Source organism: Rhea pennata, chromosome 12, assembly GCF_028389875.1.
Source record: "Rhea pennata isolate bPtePen1 chromosome 12, bPtePen1.pri, whole genome shotgun sequence".
NCBI classification, from domain to species: Eukaryota; Metazoa; Chordata; class Aves; order Rheiformes; family Rheidae; genus Rhea; species Rhea pennata.
The window spans coordinates 7752054-7778127 of NC_084674.1; the positions used below are offsets into that span (position 1 = coordinate 7752054).

The 26074-nt window shown below is 41.3% G+C and overlaps 1 protein-coding gene across 17 annotated transcripts in view; it reads left to right on the top strand.

Moving 5' to 3' along the window:
* MAGI1 (membrane associated guanylate kinase, WW and PDZ domain containing 1) overlaps positions 1-26074 on the top strand; it is a 333885-nt gene that overhangs the window by 142684 nt on the left and 165127 nt on the right. For all 17 annotated transcript variants that reach the window (XM_062585950.1, XM_062585942.1, XM_062585943.1 and 14 more), the window contains exon 2: positions 24033-24149. In XM_062585950.1, the coding sequence (XP_062441934.1) occupies positions 24033-24149 (117 nt within the window). The remainder of the gene's footprint in view (positions 1-24032; positions 24150-26074) is intronic.

Below are 26074 nucleotides of genomic sequence, written 5' to 3' on the forward strand. Positions count from 1 at the left end.
AATGCTGTGATCCTGCAAATTGCTCCTGGGTAGATTTCTGCGTAGAAATTTCTCCTGACGCTAATAAGATATATTAAGATATGTCCATAATGAGTATCCTGAGGTATTAGGATACAGAAAATGAATGGGGAGCAGCTATGTGAGGCAACTTGTCTGTGCAAAGTTACTCACATATGTGAGGGCTGGCCGCATTAGAGGTCTAAATTTGGTGCTGAGAAGCTGCCGTTGAGTCACATGGACTTTCAGCTTTGATGCTTGTTAGAAGCAAGAAGCATGAATATGGACTTACTCTCCCTGTTATTAAAGATTACTTTATCCTATAAGATAGTTGTCATGGTATGATGCTTGAACAATTTACAAATGTAGCTTTAGAATACAAATGCCTTTGCTTCTGTAAGCTCTGTGTATCAGAAGCGTTGGAAGTTTTCAACAGCTATTTATCAGAGCATTTTGAATGATGCAAGCATTTGTTTAGCTTGAATTTCTAGGACACTACAAGAGATAAATATTGGAAATGGCTGTTATTGCGCACGCTCAGAATTTATTTAAATATACTTATTAGTTTTCAGTGCTGTGAAGTGTCTTGAGAGCTTTTGTGGGGGAAAAAGATTACTTTGCAATGAATATCGTATTAGAGGTTACCCTCTGTGCTGTGTATGGGAATGTTTTGGGCACTGAGGCCAGTTGGTACAGAATGACCTACATCCGTACCATCAACAACCTCTTAACCTACAAAGCATTCCCATAGGCCCAGAAACGGTGCCAGCTTTCAAACTGTGCCTAGGACTGTGTGGGAAAATTCTAGTTGGCACAGTTGGGCACAGCTGTGCCCAGGACCCTTTTAGCAACTTAATAGTATAGACAGTCATGTCCTTGGGTCCAGGAGTGTTCCCAGGTGCTGCCGAGTTTGAAGTTTGAGCTCAGCTAGAGGTGCCAGTAGAGCTGCTGAATGAATTTGTTGAGACTTCTAAGCCATAAAGGGTGTTGCTTTGCTACAGAGGGTGGCCCAGAGCAACGCTGCTGATTTTGCTGAAACAAAACGTTCATGTCTCATTTTGAAGAATATTAGTGTTTTTTTTAAACCTTTAGTAACTTTAAAATCTACCAGCAACAAGATTGGATGCAAGTATCCTCTACTATTAAGCTCTGGTTCCTCATCATAAAAGCAAGAAAACATCATATTGACAAAGTCCTATAGAAATATTCCTATAAGCCTTGAGTTTATTTAGTAAAAAGCTATTACCCATAGATCACTTCAGAATAAAAATGTTCTTTATCATTTAAACTACTGATGTTGTGCCAGGTCTGATTTTTTTTTTCCTTCCCCTTTGTCCTTCACATACCTTGGTGTTTCTGCTGTACCCATGCTTAAATTCCAGTCTAGATTCTTCTCACATGAGAACATCTGAGTAGGAGACCAAGGCAGATCTGGAGATTTTTAAGGCAAGGTTTTTAGCACAGTTGCCAGAGATGTCTGCACTTGCTATGTAAATGACTTAAGTATGTTTCATGAATGCAAAATAAATCAGTTCTCTAGTGTTACTTGGATTTAATTGGTTTTTGATTCTTGCTTAGCGTATTTCATAACTAAAGCCTGAATTTTTTAAATTCTGCATTTGTCAGTGATGCAGCAATCATCTTGTTATGTAGGATGAACGATTGTGCATGTGGAATTTGGGCTGAGATACAGGCTTTTGGAGAGTAAGAAGCTATTAAGACTTTCTGAAGCGATATGTAATGCAAGGTCCTATTCTGGGCTTTCTGGCAGAGCCACATTAATTTATCTCAGTTCTCACAGATGACAACTCTGCTCTTTCAGTCCTGGGCTTCTCCAAAACAGAGAATATTAGTTATTTTCAAAATGCATCAAGTAATAATTGTGAGTGATTCTAGACAGGGTTTTCCAGACTTTGAATTGACAGTTAACTGGCAAGTATCAAAAAGCATCATGTCCCATAGCTTCACCATCTGGTTTTGCTAAGAGAAAATGATTCATAGCATAGTCAGCCTGATGACTTCGATGAGACTCCAGTCTTGGTTTCCCACTAACTTGATTTCTTTTGCCTTTCTCCAGGTTTCAGAAAGGTGGATCTCCTCCTTCTTGTTGAGGACGTAAGGGCTGGGAAGCAGCCTTGGATAGTGCAAGTCAAAGCAGGGCTGTTTTTAGAGCAGACACATGCTGCTTATTAAATGCAGACTGAAAATCTCTTTACTTGTTTAGGGTAAAAACTTCACTAGGGAAGGGGAAGAGTGAGCTTGTCTGGCTGACCAGGAGTACCTCTGGGCTCCTGGGCATCCTTCCTTCATCCAATCTGCAGCTCAGAAAGCTGCTATTTAGGTGGTAGAATTTGGAGATCAGCGCATTTGTGTTCCCTGTTGCAAGTGGCTTTAGCAGTATTTACCAGTGTAAACACTTTATGATAAGTTACCTGTATTAAAGAAAATATAAGAGATTTTTAGATAATGACTCAAATGAAAAAGTGTCATCAAGAAGCTAGCAAAGAAATCAAATACACTTAGAAGTGGGATGAAAAGAATATATAATAGTGTATTGATGCATGTGTACTGGCAGCTTGAATTCAACTGCTTGGTACTTCTGCTGGTGTAAATGGATGACATTGCAGCAAAAATGTAATAATCTAACCTTCACCTGCTTTCCCAGAAACTACAGAGTATTTTTGACAGTTTGTTTCAGAAAAGCAGTAGTTCTTTTGTAGCTGGTGGTGAATTAAAATGACAACGAAAGTGCACCCGGCCATGCTTCAACACGACAAAGCCCCTTGCCTGCAGTAAGGCAACTGAAATGTGGGAAACTGAATGTTTGCAGTCCAGAAGTTGACAGTTTGCATCACAGAAAAAAAGCAGTGCAAGTTTTATTGAAAGCTGCTACAAGTTTTTTTAAAAAAGGTCCAAACCTATAGGCTATAAATTGACATCTTCAGAGAGTTTGGATCTGTCTTGGCATGTTGTTGTTTTGAGAAGCAGCCAATTTTGCCCTAGAAGAAAAGGGGACTGATGGTTTTGCTTTAATGATGCCGTGCATTTCTGCTGGCTTAAGATAGTGGAAGGTTACTCAATCACTTAGGTTAACGCTCTGATCACTGCAGCAGTGTCAATATACTACATACAACTTCCTGACACTGTAGTAGGGTTTTGAGTGACCAGTGCAAGCAGCTCAGCCTCGCAGGACTTGAATGCATGCGCGGTAGGAAGGATATGTGGGCAGAAGTACTGCCCTTCTGGCAGTGATGAGCGTCTCTGGCAACACTTCCCTGATGGCATCATCTTCCTGCTCAGTTGTAGAGCTGGATGGAGAGTGATTCCCTCCCCGTTGTAGCAGAGGCAGGGAAGGGGCACTTCTGTTACGTGTTTTGGGAGCATATTGGTGTGTTCCATTTTGTAAGGCAGAGTTTCTGATTTTTGGTTTCGATACAGACTTGTTTTGTTCGCTATCTAGGCAGGTGAAATGTGGGTTTTGCGAAACAGGGAGGACATAATCCACACGTTAACTCGTTCCGTTCCCTTGCCAGACGTAGTGTGCCTGTGCCTCTGAGCATTTTCCCCTTTTGCTGTGTATTGAACATGAAAACAATGTGGTCCTCTTGGGTTCCCATCCCAAGCTGGCAGCTGTGTTTGGTCCCAAGACCCCTTGGTTTGTAGGGCTTTCAATCATGAGAAGTGCTAAATTGACAGTCGCTTTCAAGTTCATGCCATGCCACCAATTCCCTGCTGTTCTATGCTGTGTGGCTTCATAGCTGCCCTTTGTATTCAGTTTATTCCAAATGAGCTTCATTTGTTGATAGATTTTGAGATTTTCATGGTTGGCCCATGCATTTCAATGCATGGTCCTGCTCTGGGGGCTTGAAATAATTTATAACGTAATGAATCGTTATACTGCTGTGTGATAAAACCACAGCAAGAGGATGGGATTTAAGTAGATAAATGTGTTCACAAAATATAGGATTGATCCATGTCCCGTGCAACTGTTGCTGGCTGTGCTGGTCTTAGAAACTTGTCTTCCAAAGCCGAGAGTGGGCAGAGCACTTGCGGTTAGACGACCGTGTTGCCTCGCGTGGGCTGTTTTCTCCTTCTCTTCTGTCTGCCTGCACTAGATATGTCATTCTGAACTAAAGTTTTAATATGTAAAGGTGATGAGTACTTCCCTGGTTAGTTTTAAGGATGCATTGTGTTGTGTGTAACAGCTTTATAGCTACCCTGTATGTTTAAAAAACAATATGAGCTTAGCATAGTGGTGTTTATTTGTCAACAAGTTAATGGATATGATTTGAATCCTACAGTGTGAAGAAATAGTTTCAAAACGGTATTAGTAATTTTCTACATCCTTTCTGTTAGTGGCTTTAAAAAAAAAAAAAAAAACACAGAAGAAAAACTTTATTCTGAGTTCTTGGATAAGTTGCATTGAAGAGGACAATGTTTTTTTTCCAGGCGTTTTAACGTTGTTCTCCAGCTGTAAGCCTGGAGCACATTCTCCTTTTGTGCCTCAGCCCATGTGTATGGTCTTGCTAGTTTGTATTGCTACAATATATTTTTTTCTTCATTATTTTCTCATATTGTTTTATGTTGAATTCCCTTTAATTTTAATAGTGCTACTCTAGCATGATGGCTGTAGCTCTAGAATCATGCTTGATTCATAGAAGAGCTGATGGGAAACAATTTTGGTCTGCACTTTGCATATGATGATAACAGCAGCTCTTGACATTTACTCCTCTTAGTGGTTGTCCTAAGCTCCATGCAGCAAAGCAACCGGACTGCTGGGCCTGGTGCTCACCTGCAATGGAACAGTTTATTTCGGTTACTCTGCTCTGTCTGAAGCTTACCTATTAAGTGAAGAAAGCCTTTTCCTTCTGAAATCCTGGCTGTTCAGTCTTGTTTTTCTGAAATATTTTCTCAATGGAATTACAGAAGTGATGACAAGCCATGCTGTTTTTGTCTTTTCTCTTTTCCAGTTCCCCCACAACACTGTGACACATACCATATTTGAAGCATAAGTGCAAAAATGTTTCCTGTGACATTTGAGAATCCCTTGTGGAATTGAGAATTTGCTTAATTCCACCAAACCTGCCACTTTGCTTGAGTGCAGTATGTGGGAGAGGAAGGCTTTGGGTGCGATTTTCATATTCGGGGCACGTGATGTTCAGAAAGGCATTTAGTGGGGAGCTGAAGGGATGGCAGGGAGTTCATTTTCACAAACTATTTGTCACTGCTAATGTTTTGCCATTTCATGTTCTTCAATATCAGAAACAAAACATGATCCTAAATAAGAGAATTAATTTTTGCATGTGTTTGCATGTGTGTGTATGTGCATTTAATGTTCCCAGGTAGGTTCTTTATCTAAGCAGAGAGAAACACCTTGTCTCTGTACTCATAATTTCCTCCTGCTCTATGAGCTCTGCTGCTTGTAGTATTAAATAGCTTTTTCTTAGAGCAATCAGGCTGAGACAAAAGGTGAATTCTTAGGGAAACAGGTTGTCTAAAGGCTGCGTAAGTGTACAAAGACTTAATTGCTTGTGTGCTGTTGGGTTTGAGGGAGGACTTTATCCATCTGTCTTCTGTTCATAAGGAGATGATAAGAATTTGCTATGCTGCTCTTGGAAGCTGAAATGTTGAGGAAAATTAAATATATAAGAAAAGAATGCATTTGAAGGTCCTGAAAGACTTGCCGCCTGCAATCTTCAGTTTCAAAACAAATAAATAAAAAGTAAGATAAAATGGAGAATGTGGATCCAAAGTGGATGAAGAGGTGGACTGTTTATCTTGCATTAATTTGCATGTGTAACAGAGCTAGTGAGAGCAATGGCTTGAACTCTGCATGTTGCAATTGGTGCTCAGCTTCATGCGCCTCTGTAAGTGTTCAAGAACAGAATTATTCATGGCTGCTGGACACTAAAGCTGCTCAAATCCTTTCAAAATTAAACTTGGTGGTCGAAATACCAGTGTCTTAAGCAGATCAGTGATTTTTAAAATTAAATACAAGTATTTCCTTTTGCTTTGGCACTGATACATTTATGTTAAATGTGTCCTAACTACAGTTATTTCAAAGTAACTTTTTTGGGGGGGAAGTAAATGTGACTTTCCTTAGAAACATTTTTTAACATGATAGTTCATAGATAAGCAATGATACTTGGTGACATCATTTGATTTCTAATACTCCTTTTGTCTGGAGGACTGGTTTCTGCTCTGTCATTCACTGAGGTATATATATAAACAGCCCTTTGTATGTCGTATTTCTCAATTAAATTCTTCTGCAAAATCATTTTGCTACTCTGCCCACGGAGATAAAGGCATTCTCTGGCAGGAAATCTTGATTCAAATTATAGGATACATGTTTCATGCACTTTTTTTCCCCCCAGTAACTCTTGATTCATTTCTCTTCATGTTGATAAATTCTTCTGATCTGTCTTTTCAGAAAATAACAATGTAGAGAGAAGTGGGTTTGTAAGAACATTGCAGTAACAGTAGCCGTCGTGTCCTGAGCTTGGTTCTCCCCTTCTCATTTTGACCCTGTGTCAATAAGTCACTGATGTGTTTGTGTTTTAACTATTTTCTATTGCATTTTCACTTAATGTGAATGAATTGTCATAGCTGTGAATATTTTGCGTAAATGGCTTATTTCAGTAAACGCTGACTTATAGCTATCATACTGGAGTGTTTGAGTTCTTTAGTCCTTCTGTTTAGTAGACACTAATCTGCTACACAGTGTGATTTGATCATTTATCAGATATGTTTTGCTCAGTCAGCTTAGCTGAATTCTGAATTTGATTTTGCTTGGTTGTCAGCTTGGTTCCTTTTTTTCTTCTGTTAGATGGATGTTTTGGGGTGGTGTTATTCTTTGATTATAAAAAGTGACATCACACAGATACAAGTATTGATGATTATTTACCAGTGCTTTAGATATGAATATCCTTTGGATGCAACGTCATCCAAAGAGCACAAAATATTTACGTTTCTGGAGTTCTAGTGTTTGTGTGAGATGGGTAGAAGGAGAGTGGGGTGTTTCCCAGGGGAGCCCCCAGCTGAGGGCAGAAAGGCAATGGCTGGTTCTGGGATTATTAGCACCTAATTCATGCTTTCCTGTGGTTTTTAGGGTGTTTTCTTAGACACTTAATACCTTTAAAACCCACTTCTTGCTTTAGTAATCTCTGTAATTCTACATGGTGAATATTTTGGAGGGCGGTCAGTCAGATCAGGTTGCGGCCCCATGGCTCTCCAGGACGTGCTAACTTTTGGGAAATGACCCCTCCTGGCCCGTTATACTTGCAGAACTACGTCTCTGTAGTGTTGTCCAAAGACTTGCTGTCAAAAGACTTGTCCTTCAGTGCATTTAGGCTTGCAACAGATACACCTTGATGATAATTGTTTTAATATGTTAGTGTCTTGAACGCTGCTTAGGTGGGCATAAAGTTAATGCCCTTGATTGAAGTTGGAGCTGCTAAAGCAGAATTATGTGTTTCTCTTTATGATTTTGCATAGTAGTTAAAAAAAAGAGAGAGAGAGAGAGAGAGAGAGAAAAGAAAACCTGCCATGCAGTTGTTTAAAGCCAGGTCTGTGTGCGTCTAAAATAGTCAAACCTAAAACGGAGCGAAGGGAAAAGGATCTTTTAGATCATGTTGTCACGGTCTTTGCAATTACCTGCAGAGCCCGGGAGAGTCGAGGCAAACTGAAACACGTGCATCATACTCTGCGTGGCTGCAGCATGCTATAGGGGCACTTACGGCTTAAAGCAACTGTCTCTCTTTTCGCATTGAAAACATTTTAAAAAATTGTCTTGAGAGAATATGCAAACTCTTTGTTATCAGACAACTTAAATTTCTGTCCCCTAAAGGCAAGTTTCCTGTCAGAATAGGCTGTCCTATCAGTTAAAAATTAGAAACCAACCTTGTATTAACTAATACCTCTTTGTGAGCGATTTGGTTTTTGCCTGTTTTGTTAATTATTTAAAATTTCTTACCCTCTCTTCAGCTGAGAAGTCACCCTCCCTCCCCCAGACAAAAGCCAGCCCAGTTTATCTCCTTAAAACCTAAAAAAAGGAAGAATTAGGCTTTCAGTTCTTTCCTTTGTCAGATGCTGAAAGATCAGCACTGATACAGCAAGATGAAGCTGCAAAAGAAAAAAAATGCGCAGCAGCATCTGTAAGCGCTGGCGTTTTCAAACCCCTTTGATATTTTTGAAATAATAACCGAACTGGTCAGCCCTTGCATTACTTTGCTTTTAATTAAAAATCAGTGCAGCAAGCTCACTTTCAACCTCTCTAGGATGGCAGGAAGCCCATTAATGCCACTGTGCTCTGTTGCCCAAAGGAGACTCTCTCCTCTTTTGCCTCCTCCGCCTGTGGACTTGCACCTTCTGCTTCCCGACAGCAGTTCGCTCGCTATTCGAATACAGATGAGTTGAATAAGGGAAGAGCCGGGCTCCCACTGGCTTGTAAAGAGCTTGAACAGCAGCGCTGTAGCCTTGCGTGCCGTTCTGAGCGGGAGCCGCTTGCAAACTTTTTAGCTGTAAAGGGGTATTAGGGGAAAAGCCTGCGTATTTGCACTCTGGAAATGCAGGGAGTCCACAAAAGGTTGCTGTCTGTTGTCTTCACGCTACTGGAAGAAAACAATAACCTCTAAATGGGGTAGAAGCCACCAGTTTGATGGAGCATTTTAATTATGCGAGCAAGAGAAGGTTCAAAGTCCTGTCTCTTTAAATTGCAGATTGAAGGCATAAATATTCATTTTGTTCTGCGGCGTCGTCTCCCGTTTCAGCCTCCAGATGATAATTAAGACAATAGAAGATAAAATTTTGTGCTGTGTATAATTACATTCAAGCCTTAACAAATACGAGATTATTCTGTCCGGTAAACAAAATATAATCATCTTGGCACCCTTACCAAAGGAGAGCTCAAAATAGAAACTCTACTCTTTATAGGTCATGTAAAATGTCATCGTCTCTTTCATTATCGGTACTATTTGGATGAAAAAGTACTGATTAATTTAAAAGAAGCTCAGCTTATTTGCTAACAATTTTGCTATTTTGTTATTTGCTCGTTGATTGCTAGGAAGTCCAGTCCCTTTGAAAGGGGTTGCAAATCGTGGAGGAATCAGTTGACAGATGTAGAAGCATCTGCCAGTCGTGCGCCCGGCTGGCGCCTGCGTGGTGGTTATAGAGGTGCTCCGCGTGCGCCTGGTTTGAGGGAGACCTCTGCATCTGGGCACGCGTGGGAAGGAGGCGCCAGGGGAGCGCCGGTCCCAACGCGACCAGGCTCTGTAGCTTAAATACAGAGGGAAGAGCAGCAGAAAAAGAATGTTAGACCAAGGAATTAATATTTTGGCATCTAATTTTATACCTCCCCAGACAGAAGCGTGCAAAAAAAGGTGGTAAGTTTGGGCCACCCTTATGTCCTACCTCAACCACCAGGAAGCGGGGTTTGTTTCTGGGCAGCGGGGACCTCTTGGCAGGGCTGGGTAGCAGAGGGCACCCGGCTGGCACAGCAGTGACCGGAGCTGCTGCCGGGGTAGAGCTGGGGTCCGGGTTCCCTTCGCAGATTGTTCACCTGCGGTTCCCAAATCCCTCGTGTGGTTTATGCCCAAACCCTATGTTATCCCCCACTAAAATCTTCCAGAGTTTCCTCCTTTGTTCATCTGCCCTGATTAAGTCTCTGAAAGTGGGACTTTGCTCAAGTAAGAACTAGGCTGTGGTCTGGGCTGTTCCTTTGATAAATAGGTTTTTGTTGTGTGTTTTTTTTTTTTTTTTTTTTTTTTTTTTTTTTTTTTTTTAAATGGTGTTTATATGACACTTTCTTGCCAGTCTAAGAGATCCTGGCTCCAAAGCGTGTTTACGCCAGCAGAACAACTCCCAATGACTTAATCAGTAGAGGTAGGGCTTTGCAGAGTCCCAGGGTATCTCGTAAACCCCGGGGAGATTCACCTAGGAGATTTCTGAGACCCATATTGTGCTTCGGTGCATCTCTTGCTTGGTCATTTAGTGTCGTGTGATAGGTCCAAAATCTTTTTGTCCTCCAGTTGTAGGTTGAGTACAAGGGGCTGCAGCATACCTATGTTGCCTAAAACCTTCTTTACTTTTCATGAACCTTTACAGCCTTAACTGTGCACTTCTAAAAGAAAGAACAGCATAAAATGATTTTGAGGCTAAGCTGATTAGAGCTTTCCATTTCAGAATCACTGTATGAAAGAACTTCAAATGCATTTGATTAAGTGGGGGAGAAAAATGCTTGTTAGCAAACCAACTGAGAAAGTACAAGGAGAGTGCTCCAAAAAATAATAATAATTTTAAAAAGTTGAGGAGGAAGAATTAGTATTTAGCCACTTAACACTGATTTTTATTGCTTTCTATTGCATCTTATCTGTAGCTGGGTCATCAGAACTCTTCTCAAAAGAATCAGGAAATCAGATGTCTGGCAGTTTTGCAGCAATGACTATAAAGATGCTATTTGAGCATGCAGATTTGCTGGCAGAAATGCAAATTGGCTAGAACCACGAGTCTGGAGAGCTGATGCTTAAATGCAGAAGCGGGTACAGGGACATGGTCTGCTGTACATGCATCCTGCAAAACAGGAAAAAATCCCATGAAGCCGCAGCCAGCAGCAGACCCCGATTAAACACTTCATCCCTGCTTAATCTTTCACAAAAGCCATTCATTGTGGATATGCTAGAAAGCCACTAAGATTGCTGCCACAAACGGTAATGAAATGGAAATGAAACCAGTGTTTCTTTCCATTTTGAATTCTGGAGAACTGTTATTTTTGACCCCTTCTGCTCTTGTGTTTTTTTAGTTAATTGTTTTTAGTGGGAGATGCCGGTGGCTAGGACCAGGTCACACAAGGAAAGGCTCACTTGGGCCTAGCCAAGCAGGCTAAAAACATCTGTTTTCTCCTTAACTAAACCAGAGTCTGTAAAACTTCATTCTGGACATATCCTTAACCTCTGTTACTTCTGCATGTGAGAGCTTGCTGTTGGCTGTATTGATATCTAGCTCTTTAGATAAACAGATCCTTGCCCAGATGCTGGGATAGAGAGAGAAGTATAAAGCGTTACCCATTTTCCCCTATTATCGTGGTTTCACATTACCCTTCTTTGGACTTCAGTCAACTTTTTATTCTGTGCTTTCTCCCTCCGTTGTCCCCCCACTCTCCATCTTCTGCTTTTCCTCATCTATTGCCAGTATTGAAAAGGAGCCCTCTGCTCTGAATGCTCATCTCGTTCCTCCCATGTTGGCTCTTTTTTCTGCTTTTCAAGAAGTTTTATTTCTTCAGACTCAAGAGTGCCATGGAGAGGCTGCTGACAAGCATCTCTGGCTGGGATGTGGTTGCTTGTTTGCTTCCCCTGTAGTACTGGTAGCCTTTAATGATCCACGTGTTTTGGATGAGCGTACTAATGCATATTCCTGCAGTGTGAGGCAATGGGATATGAGAAAAATAAGGCAAGTGGTTCCTCAAGTCAAAATGCAATATGCAGATTCTCCAAATTTTCTAGGGGCTCCGAGAAAGAGGTTTGGGACGTGTGAACAGAAGAGCTTTCCTTATGAACCCACCACCCAAGATTAGGGTGGCTGGGCAGGTTAAGATGTAATCTGGAAAGGTGCTGTCCAAACCGTGCCTTATTTCTACCATTTCTGCCATGTTCCTGCAGAATGTCTTCATTTTGACAAATGCCATTTTCTGATCAAAAAGCATTCCAGGCAAAACTTCTAACCTGCTGTGTGCTTGAGTCAGGCTGTTCTCTGCTTTATTCCAGAATTCCATTTTTCACAAAAAAAAAAGACCATGTCCTTTTGATTCCGTTGTAGAACTGCTCTGCTTTACATCTAAAAGAGCCATTTGTATGCCATTTCTTTGTAATTAAAATACTTATCCTAAAAATGTGTTTTCCATTAAAAACTCCTGCCTTGTGCTAATAAATCCAAATCTTGTAGCTGTTGTCTCTGGAAATACATATTTTACTATATGCCACATATAAACATTTATTTCCTGCTTGAGAAAATGTGGTTTTCACCATCTGTAATATCGTATTTGTTTCTTGGGGAGAAAATGTAGGGTGACAGAAACATGATACAGGCAGTTTTAAGCACATTAAGAAAACAAGACTTTGCAACCAAGACAAAAAAAATATTTGTTACAGAGCCTAGTAAGCTTTTTTCATATATGCTGTTTTTTATTGCCAAACTTGCTTTGTATGAGATATTACATTTATTTTGGAGAACACAGGTGTTCAGATTCATTTGGTTTTTGTTTTTGAGTGCGAGTGTTTCACTATTCTAACTGTTGTTATTGAACAGCCTTTAACGTGGCAGCAGCTCCAGAGGAGCAGGACTGCTCTAGATGGAAGAGAGCCCTGAAAATTGGATCGTTTTTATTTTACATAATTGTATGTGGAATAGCTAACAGCAATGTTGCCCTTGTTTACTAAAGTTTACCTGACAATTAAGTTTTTCCAGTGGAGTATGGTAGTACTTTATTAAAACTCTTGTAACAACCTGGCCTGCCGTAGTTCCTTCTTGCTCCAGCCAGCTCGTTCATTCTGTCAATGCTTTAAAATCTTATTTTAGATTTTAATTTGTTTCCCCCAGCAAAGGGAGCCTCCCAATGCCATGCATTGAACTTCTCTTACCACAGAGTTGGCACATTAACGCTTTCCTCCTGGTGACGTTTTCTGAACTTGTGCAGGTTCTTAGTCAATTGAGAAAATTTAACACATTGCATCATTTTGCTTTCAAGTTGCTGTTGGATCTCTCGCATTCTTTCAGGGCTTTCACCTGTCCTGTTTAGTACTGTCTTTTGAAATCAGATTTCTACTTTATAGGTCATGACATTATAGAACTACTTTGAATCAATTCTTCTTTGAACTGGAACTTTTTTTCAGAAGAAACATTCAATCTTGATGCAGCATTTTCCAGGGATGGAGAATATCCTCTGGCCACCGGGAAATGGTTCCAATGGTAGACTAAAAATAAAACAAAAATATTTGCTGTCAGAATGATTAGTTTGTCCACTTTCTTAGATCTTGTTTTCCATTTGTCTACCATATGAAATTAGAAAAAGCTGCAGTTGCTACCCTAAGCCATGTTGGTTTACTAACCAGTGTGACCTTCTTGCTTCGTTTTTGTGGCTTTTTGCATCTCTTATGAAGTGTGCTTAAACAGCTCCCAACTGGTATGCTCATTTTTCTGTCTATTTTTTTTTCTACTAACAGATTTAGCTTGTAATTATTTTCAGCTTTGAGAGCCTGACTTGTTAAAACACAAAGTGTGTTGTCTGGGTGCTTTTATGTACATACTCTATGTTAGTGGTCTGGTGTCTCTTCTGTATGGCCATAAAGCATGCACTTGGGGAGGGGAAAAAAAAGAAGAAAAAAGTAGTTCTGCTTTAGGTCAGAGTCAGTTGTGCACTCCAAAATGCATGTAGTAACCTAAAGCCGCTGCTGTGATACTACAGCAGGTCTTGGTTCTGCTTTTGTTTTGTGGCTGATCTTTATTCTGAGGAACTTCAAGAGCAGGTTGGAAGATTAGCCTGTGGCCTTCTGGGTAGAGGGGATATTGAGGAAAGAAACCAGCAGATTTTTCTTCCTTCACGGAGACCTTGGTGCGTCTGAGCATCTGTCATCCAGCCACGCCGAGAATGGGCCGCCCATCTGCGGGGTACTTTGAAAAGGGTACTTTGAGACAGGATTTTCTTTACGTATTTTTTTTTTACGTGGTTTTCTTCTGAGAAGGCAAAATTTTCAAACTGAAAGAGAAACTTGCCAAAAAAAGTGGAACAGGGTCAAAATTGTAGCGTTCTGTCGATACACGCGTCTCGTGTGCGTACGGACTGCGCGTCGCGAGCCCTTAGCATTGGATTTTGTGTGTGCAGTACCTCTGGCAATCAGGCTGTTAATATCGACATATGCCTGGGAGCCAGGGAGGGCAGAGGGAAAGCCTATAAAGCTGTGATTAGTATTCAGAGGTGACCTGGCTGGGCAATGGGAGTTTGTCCCTCCAGCAGTCAAGGAGAGGCAAGGATGGAAAGGAAACTAACTTGATTGCTGAAGGAGTTTGAGGTCAGGCTTAAAAAAAAAAAAAAAAAAAAAAGGCACCAAAACCCACTACCAATGCTTAAATTATAAGGAAGGGCAAGCAAAATACAAAGAATACGAATAGCTGCTCAGAAAATCCGTAAGTACTTTCACCTTTTCTTTCCCCTCCCACTTCTTTGGAAGAATAAAATGCTGTATTTAGGGAATGTCTTGCAGATTTTGCAAATATTTTCCTAGTGCTGTTCTAGAAAATGAGTTTGTCGACATATTGTTATGTGGGGTTTGTTCTGCTAAGCATTGTAATGCCGTCTGTTTCTCAAGCTGATTTGGCTTTTACAGCTCAAATATTATATCCTACTTTTAGAACATATGGTAACTTCTTTCAGGAGACATGCAGAGATATGCATCTAATTTCCAGAAACGGGTCGTTGCCTTTGACTGAAAGAGTATGAGAGCTTTTCATCTCTTTCTTTTTTTTTTTTCTTCCCTGTTGTGCTTGTTGCTGTAGATTTTCTTCTTCATCCTCTGCTCTGCATCCATTGCTTCCCCTAAGCCCTCCCTAGATAACTGCTTCCCAGAGGAGGACAGACTTGCTGGCTGCTTTGTACTGGAGCAAAAAAAGGGAAACAACACTCCCTTATTCAGGCCGCAAGGCAGTTTTATAGGTTGGGTACCTGTGACAAGTGCTGCTTCGTGGCTCCCGAATGGGCAGTGCTTTCCTGATGGGGCATCCCTGGAAGCGAGGGCTGCTCGTGTAGCCCAGTCTGCGTTTACTGCCAGCGAAGACGCCCGAGCCGTCCAGCCTGCATCCTGCTCTGCCACGCATGGGAAGAGGCTACATCCCGTGCTGCTGCTCTGTTACAGTGATTTCATTCTGCACTCACTTCAGATGTGTGGGAGGGTGGGGTTTTTCTTTTTCTTTCTTTCTTTTTTTTTTTTTAACGTCAATGATTCTTGCTGCCTTGCTGCTGGTGACTGTTTCATACTCCTCTTTGCGGTTCCTTGTTAGAGCATGCCGCACAACTAGCCCCGGCACAGCAGCATCTTTGTGTGTAAGACGAAATGCATTCCTTGGAGGAATGACTCTGCTTTTCAAAGTTCACTGGAAGTGACTTTCAGTAAAGTTTTGGAGGGCTCTGGGCACTTTGTGTAAGGTCGCTGCCGACAGGAACATTTATGAACATGATGTCATTAATGTTGCAGCTTGATTGTCCGCCAGTTAACTTAAGCCTCTAGTCTAACACTGATCTGGCCACAGAACTGTCTAAACTATTTAGGATGATGCTAATCCAAATTTCATTGAAAACAGGTCTGGGGGATGTTGCATTACTTCGTTCTTCTTTCCACCTCTACCTCCTCCCTCAGCTTTCCTGTGTTAGTTTTATTGCATGCGTGGCTAATATTCAGTATCATGGTTTATCCCAGAGATTTTTCATTTTAGTAAGAAAACATCCTGCAGTTGTGATCTCGGCAGCTCGCTCGCTCGCTCTTCGGCTCCCCTCGCTCTCTGCTGTCGACTGCTGAGACCCTTTGAAGGCCTGGTCTCCCTCCCTCTCTGCATGTTTGATGTACGGTCTTCTGAGTAGGAAAGGGAAACAAGAAGGCAAGCCAAGAGCAAGGAGCTCACAGCTATTCCTCAAAAATAGTTTGAGGGAAGGAGGAGAGTTTCAGTGAGGAAATAGGCTTAACCTCCAGCTCTTAATTAGTTATGTTAATGATTAATTGTGCTGCAAGTGGAGAAGCACCTGGGCTGGCTCTACATTTGTCAGCTCACCTGTGGATGCAGTAAAGCCGTGTTTAGAAGGCTCTGTGCCTGACCAGCTCAGGTAAGTGTCTGGAGATGCCTGTGGTAGCCATCATTAATATTGCTGACCTGTCCTTTCCCTCTTCCATCATTGCATACTCACGTTGCTTGAGTGGCATGCTTCAGCTACCTGTATTTTTTTTTTTTTTTTGCTTTACCTGTGCCACCTCACTCATCCCTTGGCTTTTCAGCCCTTCTGTACTTTCCTGGGGAAGGTCTGCTTGCCGCTTTCAAGGCCGAAATGTCATTCTTGATTCAACATCGCAGTGTTACACACTCTGTGTGGACATAAAAGACATAAAATGTTTTAAGAGAGGCAGAAAACACCTTCAGATTTCTCCTTGCTCCTTTAATTCAAGCTAGGATGTCTCTGTATGGAAGTCTACTACGAGCTGCATCAGAACAGTTACCTTCCAAGGTACCTTCTTGAGAGATAAAGATGCATTTTCTCTTGTCCTTCGTGCAGAAGCTCTTGGGTGGCAGTTCTGGGTTTAGTCGAGCTTTCTGTTGAAGTACCAGGAAAAGGGAGCTGTTTTTTACATTGTAGCAGGTCAGAGGGTGAGCGAGGGTCTCTCTGAAACCAGGAGGTTGCAGAAATGCAAGGCTGAAACTCCAGGACAGCAGAAAGTTGGAAAGGCCCCTGGGGAAGGCGAGCTGGGCTTTCTGCCCCATCTGCTGGGATTGCTGACCTGTTGAATTCGGTCAGAGGCAACAGAAGTGTATTTGTCCCAGGTGCTCACAATTTCCAAGACCAATGTACAATGATAGTATTTTTGCTTTTCAACCTCTAAGCTCAAGTGCTATATTATTTTTTGGCTTGTCCCAGCCGAAAGATTATTTGAGTTTACGCTAGAACTATGAGTTATATTAATGTGCAGAGAATAAGGTGGAGCACCCTGCGAATACAGGAGATTACGTTAGGTGCTCACAGAAAAGTTTCACCAGGGATTTATGATCTGTTAAGTGCGTTTCTTTAGCAGCAAATGCTGAATTACCACTTCATTCACCCATACGGATTGGGAGCGATACCAAAAGGTGCTGTGCCAAGAAAGCTCTTGCCTGTTTTTGGTTCTGAGTGCTGCCTGGAAGCCTGGAGTGAATACATCTCCTTCAGCTTCACAACTTACACCTAAAATAATATTTTAAGAAGTTCTGTTAGTAATAAAGTAACAAGTGTTATTCATTCTCCAGACAGGAATTACTAGCCATGCTGAAGTGATCTCTGCTGATTCAGCAGCCAGGCTGCCGCTGAAGTCTTAAGCGTGCTCCATCAAAGCTGAGTTTTATTGCTGTGTAGGTAGTTCATCCTGTAACTTTATGCAATTCTTTATAGTACAACCCTCCAGCTTATCATAATTTCCTTCCACTGGAAGGATTTTGCAGTGGATGTGGCTTTGTTGTTCAGGCATAAAAATGGGAAAGTATTTTATATCCCGTTCCAGGAAGGTAGGTGAGGAATGGGCAGTCGTTTTGCTTTGGTCGTAGTATGTATTTGTTAAAATAATGGCAACGTGCGGGCTGCGATCCTACTAGTTCATCTATCTGGAGAATGCTGTAGCAGAAGGGCAGCAAGTGGGGGGCAGGTTGGGGCTGTGCATGGTATTTCCAGTAAAGATCCCATCTGAACTCTCAGCCCAGGGGTCTTTGTCAGTGGAGAATACCCAAATCGGTGCAAAAGTGACCACTTGCAATCGTGAATGAGGCTATTGGAGTGTTTATGCGGAACATCGGAAGGTCTGTGGAGGGCACGTTTGTACCTGACAGTGAAAGATTCATTAACGTATTCGCTTGCTTGTTAATGAGGGAGGAAAAAAGAAAGAACTGGAATCAAATCGAGTATCTGCTGAGCCATGGTAATTGTTAAGCTGAACTCCCGTGGCAATGTTTAAACGTTTTTTTTTAGCACACTGAGCCATAAAAGGTTTTTAAGATTCTTTGTGTTAGGAAAATGTAGTAGCAATTAATTTACCAACATGTTGTGGGTTTACAAGGTACCTTCATTTCATGGGTGACTAGAAGATAGAACATGCTTAGATTATATTGAATTTAAGAGTCAGCATGAATACTTAAGGCTTTTAAATAGAGTATTTTTTCTCTGTGATCTTATTTGAACTTTTGTTGGCCAGTGATGAATATTCAGTGTCTTACTATATATCCTTGTGTCTTTGACCTCATGGGAGACATGAAATAACAAAGGTAGGTATTGGATTTATTTATTTATTAGTTCTTACACTTAAAATAAGAAAACAAACGAAAACATGATGATGTATTTGGTGTTTCTCTCCTGCATCCCCCAAGACAAATGGCTGTTGGAGCAGTGTTACTCCTGTGGCTCTAAGGTCATAGTTTAATGTAACTGTGATCTGGCAGATGTGCCATACTTGTTTTACATAAATCACTCTCTTTTGTCATTGCTGGCGTATGGCCAATGAATCTTCTAATTATTGAATGGGTTTTATAGCCCCATTATTTATAATCACTTTTGGACAGCAGCTGGAAGACAAGCATGGGACGGAATGAAATGATATAGCACAAAATATCATTTGTGTAACAGCTACTGGGATTAGGAATATTTGATGTGGTTACCAGCGCGTGGTTTTGCTAAATGATAAAAATCCACTCAACCTTCAATTCGTCTCCTGTGATGGGCTGCTGCCTAGTGCGCCTTGACGTGAAAATTATTATATTAGCTGATCCAGAAACAGAATACAAATCTCTGCAGATATTCAGAAAATGAATGTGCAAGTATTGGGGCCACCTTTGAGCCTAGATCACCCTAGGACTTGGGGAAAACCCATTGGAAGGATTGGCAAGATGCTGTGCTGAACGCAGGGGTGATGCCCTGGCGCTGCTGTCACGCTGCGTTGTACAGAGATGTTTCCAGAAGTGCCTTCTGCTCCGCAGGAGCCCCGTCTTCCCCCCTTGTTTTTGGAGAGAATTTAACAACCAACTCGAAAATGTCTTTGGTTGCTTTATTAATATTTTAACGGTTCTCAAGAAACCTAGATGGGTCTTTTGAGAGACGGGTTTTAAAACCAACCTCTGCTAATGCGCTTCTTACTGAAGGGGAGCTGTTCTGGCTCTATTTATAGATGAGTTTGAGCTGAGTCCTGGCTGCTGGTTAGAGTAGCAGCCTTGGATGGGGAGAGGGCCATGCCTGAAGGCTCCCTGTCCGTAAGGCGAGCCAAGGGAGGATGCAAGGCAAGTTTCTGCTTTGGGAAATGTGAGCTGCAGGTTCGCTGCTAGTGTCTCTAAACGAGGGTTTTTTTCCTTATCTGCATTTTGTAGCACAGGAATCAAACTGCCAACCAGGGCAACTTACTAAAGTTGGTTCAACATCTTCAGATGGAGATCTTCAGATGAAAGATAGCTATAATCAGGTTTATCCCGCAAATCCAACGTGCAATCTTTGTGTCTTTAAAAGAAAAAAAAAAATCCCTTGCAATGCAAACATCAGGCTGCAAGAGTCTTAATCCCGACGAGACTATTGCACTCATTGCTTTAGCAGGCCTTTAACCTTGCGCTGCCTCGTGGCCTGGTTGATTTGCCGTGGTCTTTGGCTGCGGAGACTCCTTCAGCTAAAGAGTGCCTTTACGAAGAGGTCCCCATCAGAAGAGGGGTTCTGTTGTCACTCGGGGTGGAAAAAGCTCCTCCCCCCATGTAGGTGCCAGTGCAAATATGGTGATTAGTGATCTTCCTGAAGAAGTTTTTTAAGATGTGCTAATGTGTACCTGCTTTTAGGAGTGTATTATAGGTCAGAGACCACTGTGCCCGGGCCCTGCCCCATCTTTGCACAAGCCATCTCTAGACTCTATCGGAGTTTCAGGATTACCTGTGACCATTTCACAGAATAAATGGAATAAAACCAGCAGCAGTAATTAATATAAACATGTAAACTTATAAAAATGTCTGTTGAATCTCAGTTTCCAAATGCGTAAAACATGAGTTCAGAATATATACCTTCAGCATGCACACATTGCGTGGTTCTGGCATGGACTAGCCACCAGCTGGCAGGAAGGTGCTGTCAGCCCTGGGATGCTCACGTGCAGCTTTTGCTTCCAAAAACTCAGCTTTTGCTTGGTCACTTATGCGATTTCCTTTCTTTATTGGAAGCCCATATGTCAATGTGACAAGGAGCTTTCAGCCCCCTGATGTGCGCTGCTGCTCCCTGGTGATAGCAGGCTCGGGAGAGGTGGATATTCCTAGGCCATAAAAATAGCTCACTTGTTTTCCCTGGCAGAAAGCTGAAACGTCAAGTTTCAGTGCAGAATTCAAAGTGTGGTTTCTCTAGTGACTTTAACATTAGCATACTGCTGGAGGATAAATGGGCAACAGAGGAGTGAGGGTTTGGAAGAGAGATATGTCAATATTTTTTATTAATCGTGACGACGTTACGTACATATCTCCAAAATTGAAAAGGAGTGTGTATTGTTTCGCAGAACACTGTCGCTGATGCTACTTCTTCCACGAGGAAGTGTTTTGTTTCCCCCTTGGGGTTTGTTTTTGCTGCTAAAATATTGCCATTACAATGTAATGGTTTGGGAGGACGGTTCGTAGTGTCTAATATGCAGCCTAATAAGAAAAATGACCATGAAGATACATGCAGTCTTTCTTTGTTGAGCTCAAAGGTAGAGAAGATCGTTTCATGTAGCAAGGTGGAAACATCTCAGGCTTGGGGTAGTATGATGGGGAGAGACGCAGTGGAAAGTTAGTTCTCTGGATCTTGAGATAAAGAAAGGTATTGGTTTCATTCAGGGGGAAAAAAAGGAGGAAAGCATTGCAGCAGCACAAAAATAATTTTAGTAGATCCTAAATATGAATTTTGTTGAGTTTAGTAAGGAGAGGTGTTTTTTTTTTTTTTTTTTTTTTTGCGTTTTTCTATGTCTAGGTTTCTAAAACTAGGTATGTCAGCCAATTTTGTATACAGAAAGAACAAGGTGATTTTTATATGGTCAAACAGTGTTCACGAGAAGCCCTGGCCAGGAGGCAGAAGAGCTGAGCACCAGTTACAAAGATCTGTAGCCTCTGGTTCGGACGCACCCTGGCTCCAGGTTGTGGCTTCCGCTCCTCAGCTGCTGTCGCCATAGGATCCCTTTACAGGCATTTAGCAAAATAATAATAATAAAAAAAAAGTTCTCCAAATAGCAGGCTTAAGATCCCATCTCCTTGAACTCAGAGGAGTATTTTTAAGTGTTGTATACTTCTAGTTAATACAGCTCATCTCTAAGGAAACCAAAGACAGGTGTATGCTTCAGCACAGCTTATGCATAGAATTAGACTTTGCAAGGGGAGGACTTCAGCTTAAAATCAGATGCTTCTGGGCACCAGCCCTTAAGCAGGACCTGGTGATGGCTCGCACTGACGCCTGCTCAGTAATCCCAGTATCAAACGTGTGCTCTGTACAGGCTGAGCTTGCTTTTGCTCCCAGCAGTGGGCTAAGCAACTGTCTGCTAAGGTAGGGCTGCAAGAAGCCTTTTATTTTTCTTTTTTCTTTTTTTTTTTTTTTTTTTTTTAATTAGGAATTTAGCAGCAAAAATGTGGCTTTGTAAGTTCTGTTTTTTTTTCCAGATGAAATAAATGCAGTAGAAATGAACACTGCTGAGAGCAGGCAGGTGTAAGCTTTTCTGTATCCCCTACTTCTGCAACTGCCACCTTGGCCAGAGTTAGCGACTCAGCTGGGAAATTTGGTTTACTGCGTAAACCAAACACCCAAGCCTTCTAGCAGGGGCTGTAATAGACTTGGGCGGTCTACGCAGCGGGCACAGAGGGAAGCTAAAAGCAGATAGTGCCAGTAAGTTGCAATTTTTCTGTCATCAAGCAGGCCCAAGCTCAGCAGAGCCTATTCGCCTCTAGAAGTTGTGACCTAAAATCACGGAATCAGGAATCTCACCCTCTTTCAGGAGGAAGACGCATAGTTATGATGTTATGAGAGATGTGTAGTTCAGTGCATTAATTTCTTCCCTGGAATAAGCTCTTGCAATCTGTCATGTTTAATTTTTTGCTATGAATGACCACCTTGTCTTGCATCATCTCGTGCAATTTTTAGCAGTGTAATAACTGGAGACAGGAGGCCAGGTGATGCTCTGTCCCTCCTTGGCATGGGGGCGTTGCTGGCCTAACTCAGGGAGAGTATGATGAGATGATTTTATTTGCCTTCATTTTGGTTTTGTTGTTTCCACCATTTCCCTAATGAGCAGCATCTTGGTCTTTGGTGTAAGAAACAAAACAGTAGTGAAATGCTTTCTATTTTTCCCTTTTGACTGATGGTATATCTTTATGAGGAGCTCAGTATTGGAGACTCAACAATGTTTTATGGCTTCTTTTGACTCCCAGAGTATTGATTAGTAGTACGCCTCCCAAATGGAGCAGCGCTGAACACAGCTCTGAATGAGATAGTTGCCTTAAAATTAAGTATTTGCAAATTTAGCTTTGTCTACAGTATATATAAAGTTCTTGTCAGTCTGTGAATAAATATATACCAGAAAGTCTGTATGTATTGATTTTTTGAATGTTGCAGAAAAATCATATTCATATTCTTAAAAAAAAATCTTTAAAAATTTTATTTTTTTTAGTTACTTAGGCCTGCTGCATAAAGCTTCCTTCCCTCAATATTAAATGTAATCTCATTTAAAAATAATAATAATAAATGCTGTTTGGAGAACTGTGTGGTCGATACAAATAATCTGTTTATTTTTAGAATTTGGTTTTAAAAAGCAGACTATTCTAAAAACCAGAACTTCAGTGGAAATGTCGTGGGGCTGCAGTAGATGTACAGGCTGTTCCTTCCTGCGTGCATTCAGTGGTCTGCGCTATTTTTCTCGTTTGCTGCTGCCGCCTCCCAGACCCGCTGTCCGACTGCGCTCCATTGCAGTGTTATTACTCTTGATTTGTTTTGCAGAGGTTCCCAGAGGCACCAGCCGGGAATCTGCAAGTGCGATGCTAGGTTTGCTGTCGACACGGATTGAGGCGGCCTCTGCATTACATATTTACAATTAAAAAATCATCATGCAAATAAAAGGACATAGAAACAGCTGTGCAGGTTCAGAGCAAGGTCTATATGGTCCAGCCTTCTGGTACCTGGGGAAGAAAAAGTGCAGAGCAAGATATTTGATATTCCCCTGCTCTTCTCCCAGCTATAAGTAATTCATTTTCACCTCAAAGGATTTCTTAAGCTGTCTACAGAAAAACCCCATGCAGGTCTGTCCCCCAAATACTTTTCCAGTGTCCCCTTCAAGTTCCTCCAGAAGCTTCTTGCGTCTATGGTGCTCTCTAGCAAGGAGATCTGCTGCAGTTTTTGCGAAGAACTTCTTCTTTGGGATAGTTTTGAACTCCAAAGAGCTCCTGTTAACTTACTTTGATGTCTCCTCCTTCTTGTGCTGGAAGAGCCAAGGAGTGGTCTGTCTCCAGCTGCTCTCCTGGGATGGTGGGGACTGATGTCCCCCAGGGGCTGCAGAGTCCGTGTTTACTCTCTGATCCCGTGTGTGCTAGCTGCTCCGTGCTTTGAGCATCCTTGTTGTGTTTCTCTGAACCTTTTCCATTATTTCCTAATATGTTTTTTTATGAATGTAAGGATTTCTACTCCCATTCTCTATATATCCCCATGGGGCTGTTTTTGCTCTTCGGTCAAATTAATGCAACATTATTTCAGGTTTTGAAATATTTTATTTCTGGGAAGAAACTTCATCAAGTTCCAATTTGCATATTCTGCCACAAGAAAGGATGTGGTGTTTCAGCAGCTAGCAATGTTCTTTAACAACCAAATCTGTTTTCTTCATTCATCTGCCTTCATTCTCAGACCTTTCTGGAGGTGGTCAAAAGTGAATGGAGAAATGAGTAGATTTAAGTATTGGAGAATTAGTCTGTTTTTTTTTTTTTTATTTTTTTAAAGGACTTTATTGTATTTTCTCTTTTTCACATCATCTGTCTTTCTCTGTTTGTTCAGGCAAATAAGTGATAAAAGGGAATACTGATCTTAACACCACAGGAAGAAAGATGGGTTATGAGACGAGCGAGCCCTCTTGTTTACAGCGAGTTATTTTTGGTAATTAGCCATTTGTAGAGGAAGATGAGCCTCCGCTCGTAAAGTCAGCATGCCATAATTTAGGGGGGGCTCTGAATGGAAACCTAATGTTTGTCTGAATTGGAAATGGTAATTGCGCGTGCTTAGAAATAAATAAATGGCTCTGTTCTCCTTGCAGGAAGCCGACTGAACAAAGACCTGAGACACTATCTCAACCAGCGGTTTCAGAAGGGATCGCCGGATCACGACCTGCAGCAGACTATTCGAGATAACCTCTATCGCCATGCTGTGCCTTGTAAGTAACAAACAAACAAAAAAAAGCTTACCGGGTGGCTTTCCCCTAGCAGAATAATGTATTTTTGGAGGTGGAGTGTGTGTGTTGCTCCAGGGAGCTGTGGCTTGCAGCTCGCGGCTGGTTTTGATGGAGAGCAACTTTGAGCACTTGCATTATGAACTTTCTCAGTTACTATTGTTATGACTTTTTTTTTTTTCCTAAAACCTTTTGAATAAGAGTCTGCTTTTATTTTTATTTCATCAGTGGAACCTAATTTTTGTTGCTTTATTTCATTTGTGAAACTGAGCAGCGTTTTGCGGCTCGGATGCCATAGAAACAGGACCCTGCCGCTCTTGGAAGGTCATTCTCGATGCAAGCAGGAGATAAGCAGCAAGAGTTGGTGAAGCTTTTCAGAAGGGTGTGCCCCTTTTCACTCAAAACCAACCAGGAGGAAAACTGAGAAGTTTAGAAAGTGGTATTCTTCAGAAGTTCTGAATCTTTACCCAAAATCAGACTGTCCTTGGATCCTTAGGAAGATGTGTGGAGAGTGGAGAATGATTCTTCTTCATTGCACCTCTGTTTTGCATTCTTCACCTTCCAAGAGAGGCTATTTCATACAATACATTTGTACAATATATAATATTTTATATATAAAAGAGAGGCTATGTATTTTATGTATTTTTATTTTTTCTCTTTAGACCTCAATGAGTTCTGGCAATATCATTATGCTTTTCAAATCAGGTTGGGAAAAGAACTAGCAAATCTCTCAGTCATAGTGTATTGGAATGAGCAGCAAAATATTTTACGTTTTCTATCTCTACATGAATCAGGAGTTTATGTTGCTGCAGTTATATAAATATTGAATAACGATGCTGCTGCTTAAAATCAGCATTTGCCAACAACCATGTAATGATAGCTAGAATAATAGTCATTTTCCATCTAAGTGTTATATATGGGAGAACTGTGTAGGACCACAGTTAAAATTGTGTGGCCACACTGATAAATGATGATTCTTTAAATGACAAATGCTGTGTATCACTGTTGAGTTTATTCTCACTTTATCAGTGGACAGCATGGACTGAAGTACCTTTCAAATGCTGTACAAGGGCATAAAGAATAAACATTGATTATTATTTTCTGCTGAACATTTCCATTTCTATTTTGTCAACCTGAAATATGATTAGTCTTCAGACATCTAAGTTGCCTGGCTGCAGGTTTTAAGGCAAACTGGAAAAAGTGCGTCTAGGAGTATGAACATGGTGTTAGGCTTGGTAGATGCAATGTGTTAATGCTAATGTCCTGCCCGTGGGTTTTATTCTAATTTCTGTAATGGCAACAAAAGCAAGTGAGCATAAGCTCTGTGGAAGTATTTTGTGTGTTACCGAAGTTACATTTGGAACTTATTTGGAAATGCTTTCCAGTGATTCTTTTCTCCAATGATTTATTGAACTCGATGGTGAGCTGAACTCCTGGGACTCGGTGAAGGCTTTTGATTTAAAATGAAGACTAGTGAAAATGATTCTTGCCTTTTGAAAATAGGAGGGGGGAGGTGTGTTGTCCTTGTATTAATAAGGACATCAGTACTCGTGTTGCCTTCATGAAACAAACAGAAAAAGATGAGAAGGAGAGTTAGTTATTGTGCATCTCCATGGCTGCTGATTTGTAAAGCAGGTAATATTTAATTTTCTCTTTGTGTACTATAGGCATGGTATTAGCAATAGTTTTTAGAGAATGATGCTAATATTCATGTGTGAATTTGCCAGAGGTCACTGTACACATGGTAGGTCAGGATGGTTTATGGGTCTGGAGATTAATCTTGCTGCACGCTTGTATTTTTATTCTTTGGGACATGTGACCGGTAAATCCAGAGCACTGGACCAATCTCCAGTGCTAATGGATTATGAAGTCCTGTATTTTGAAACTGGAATTACCTGCTGATTATGTGG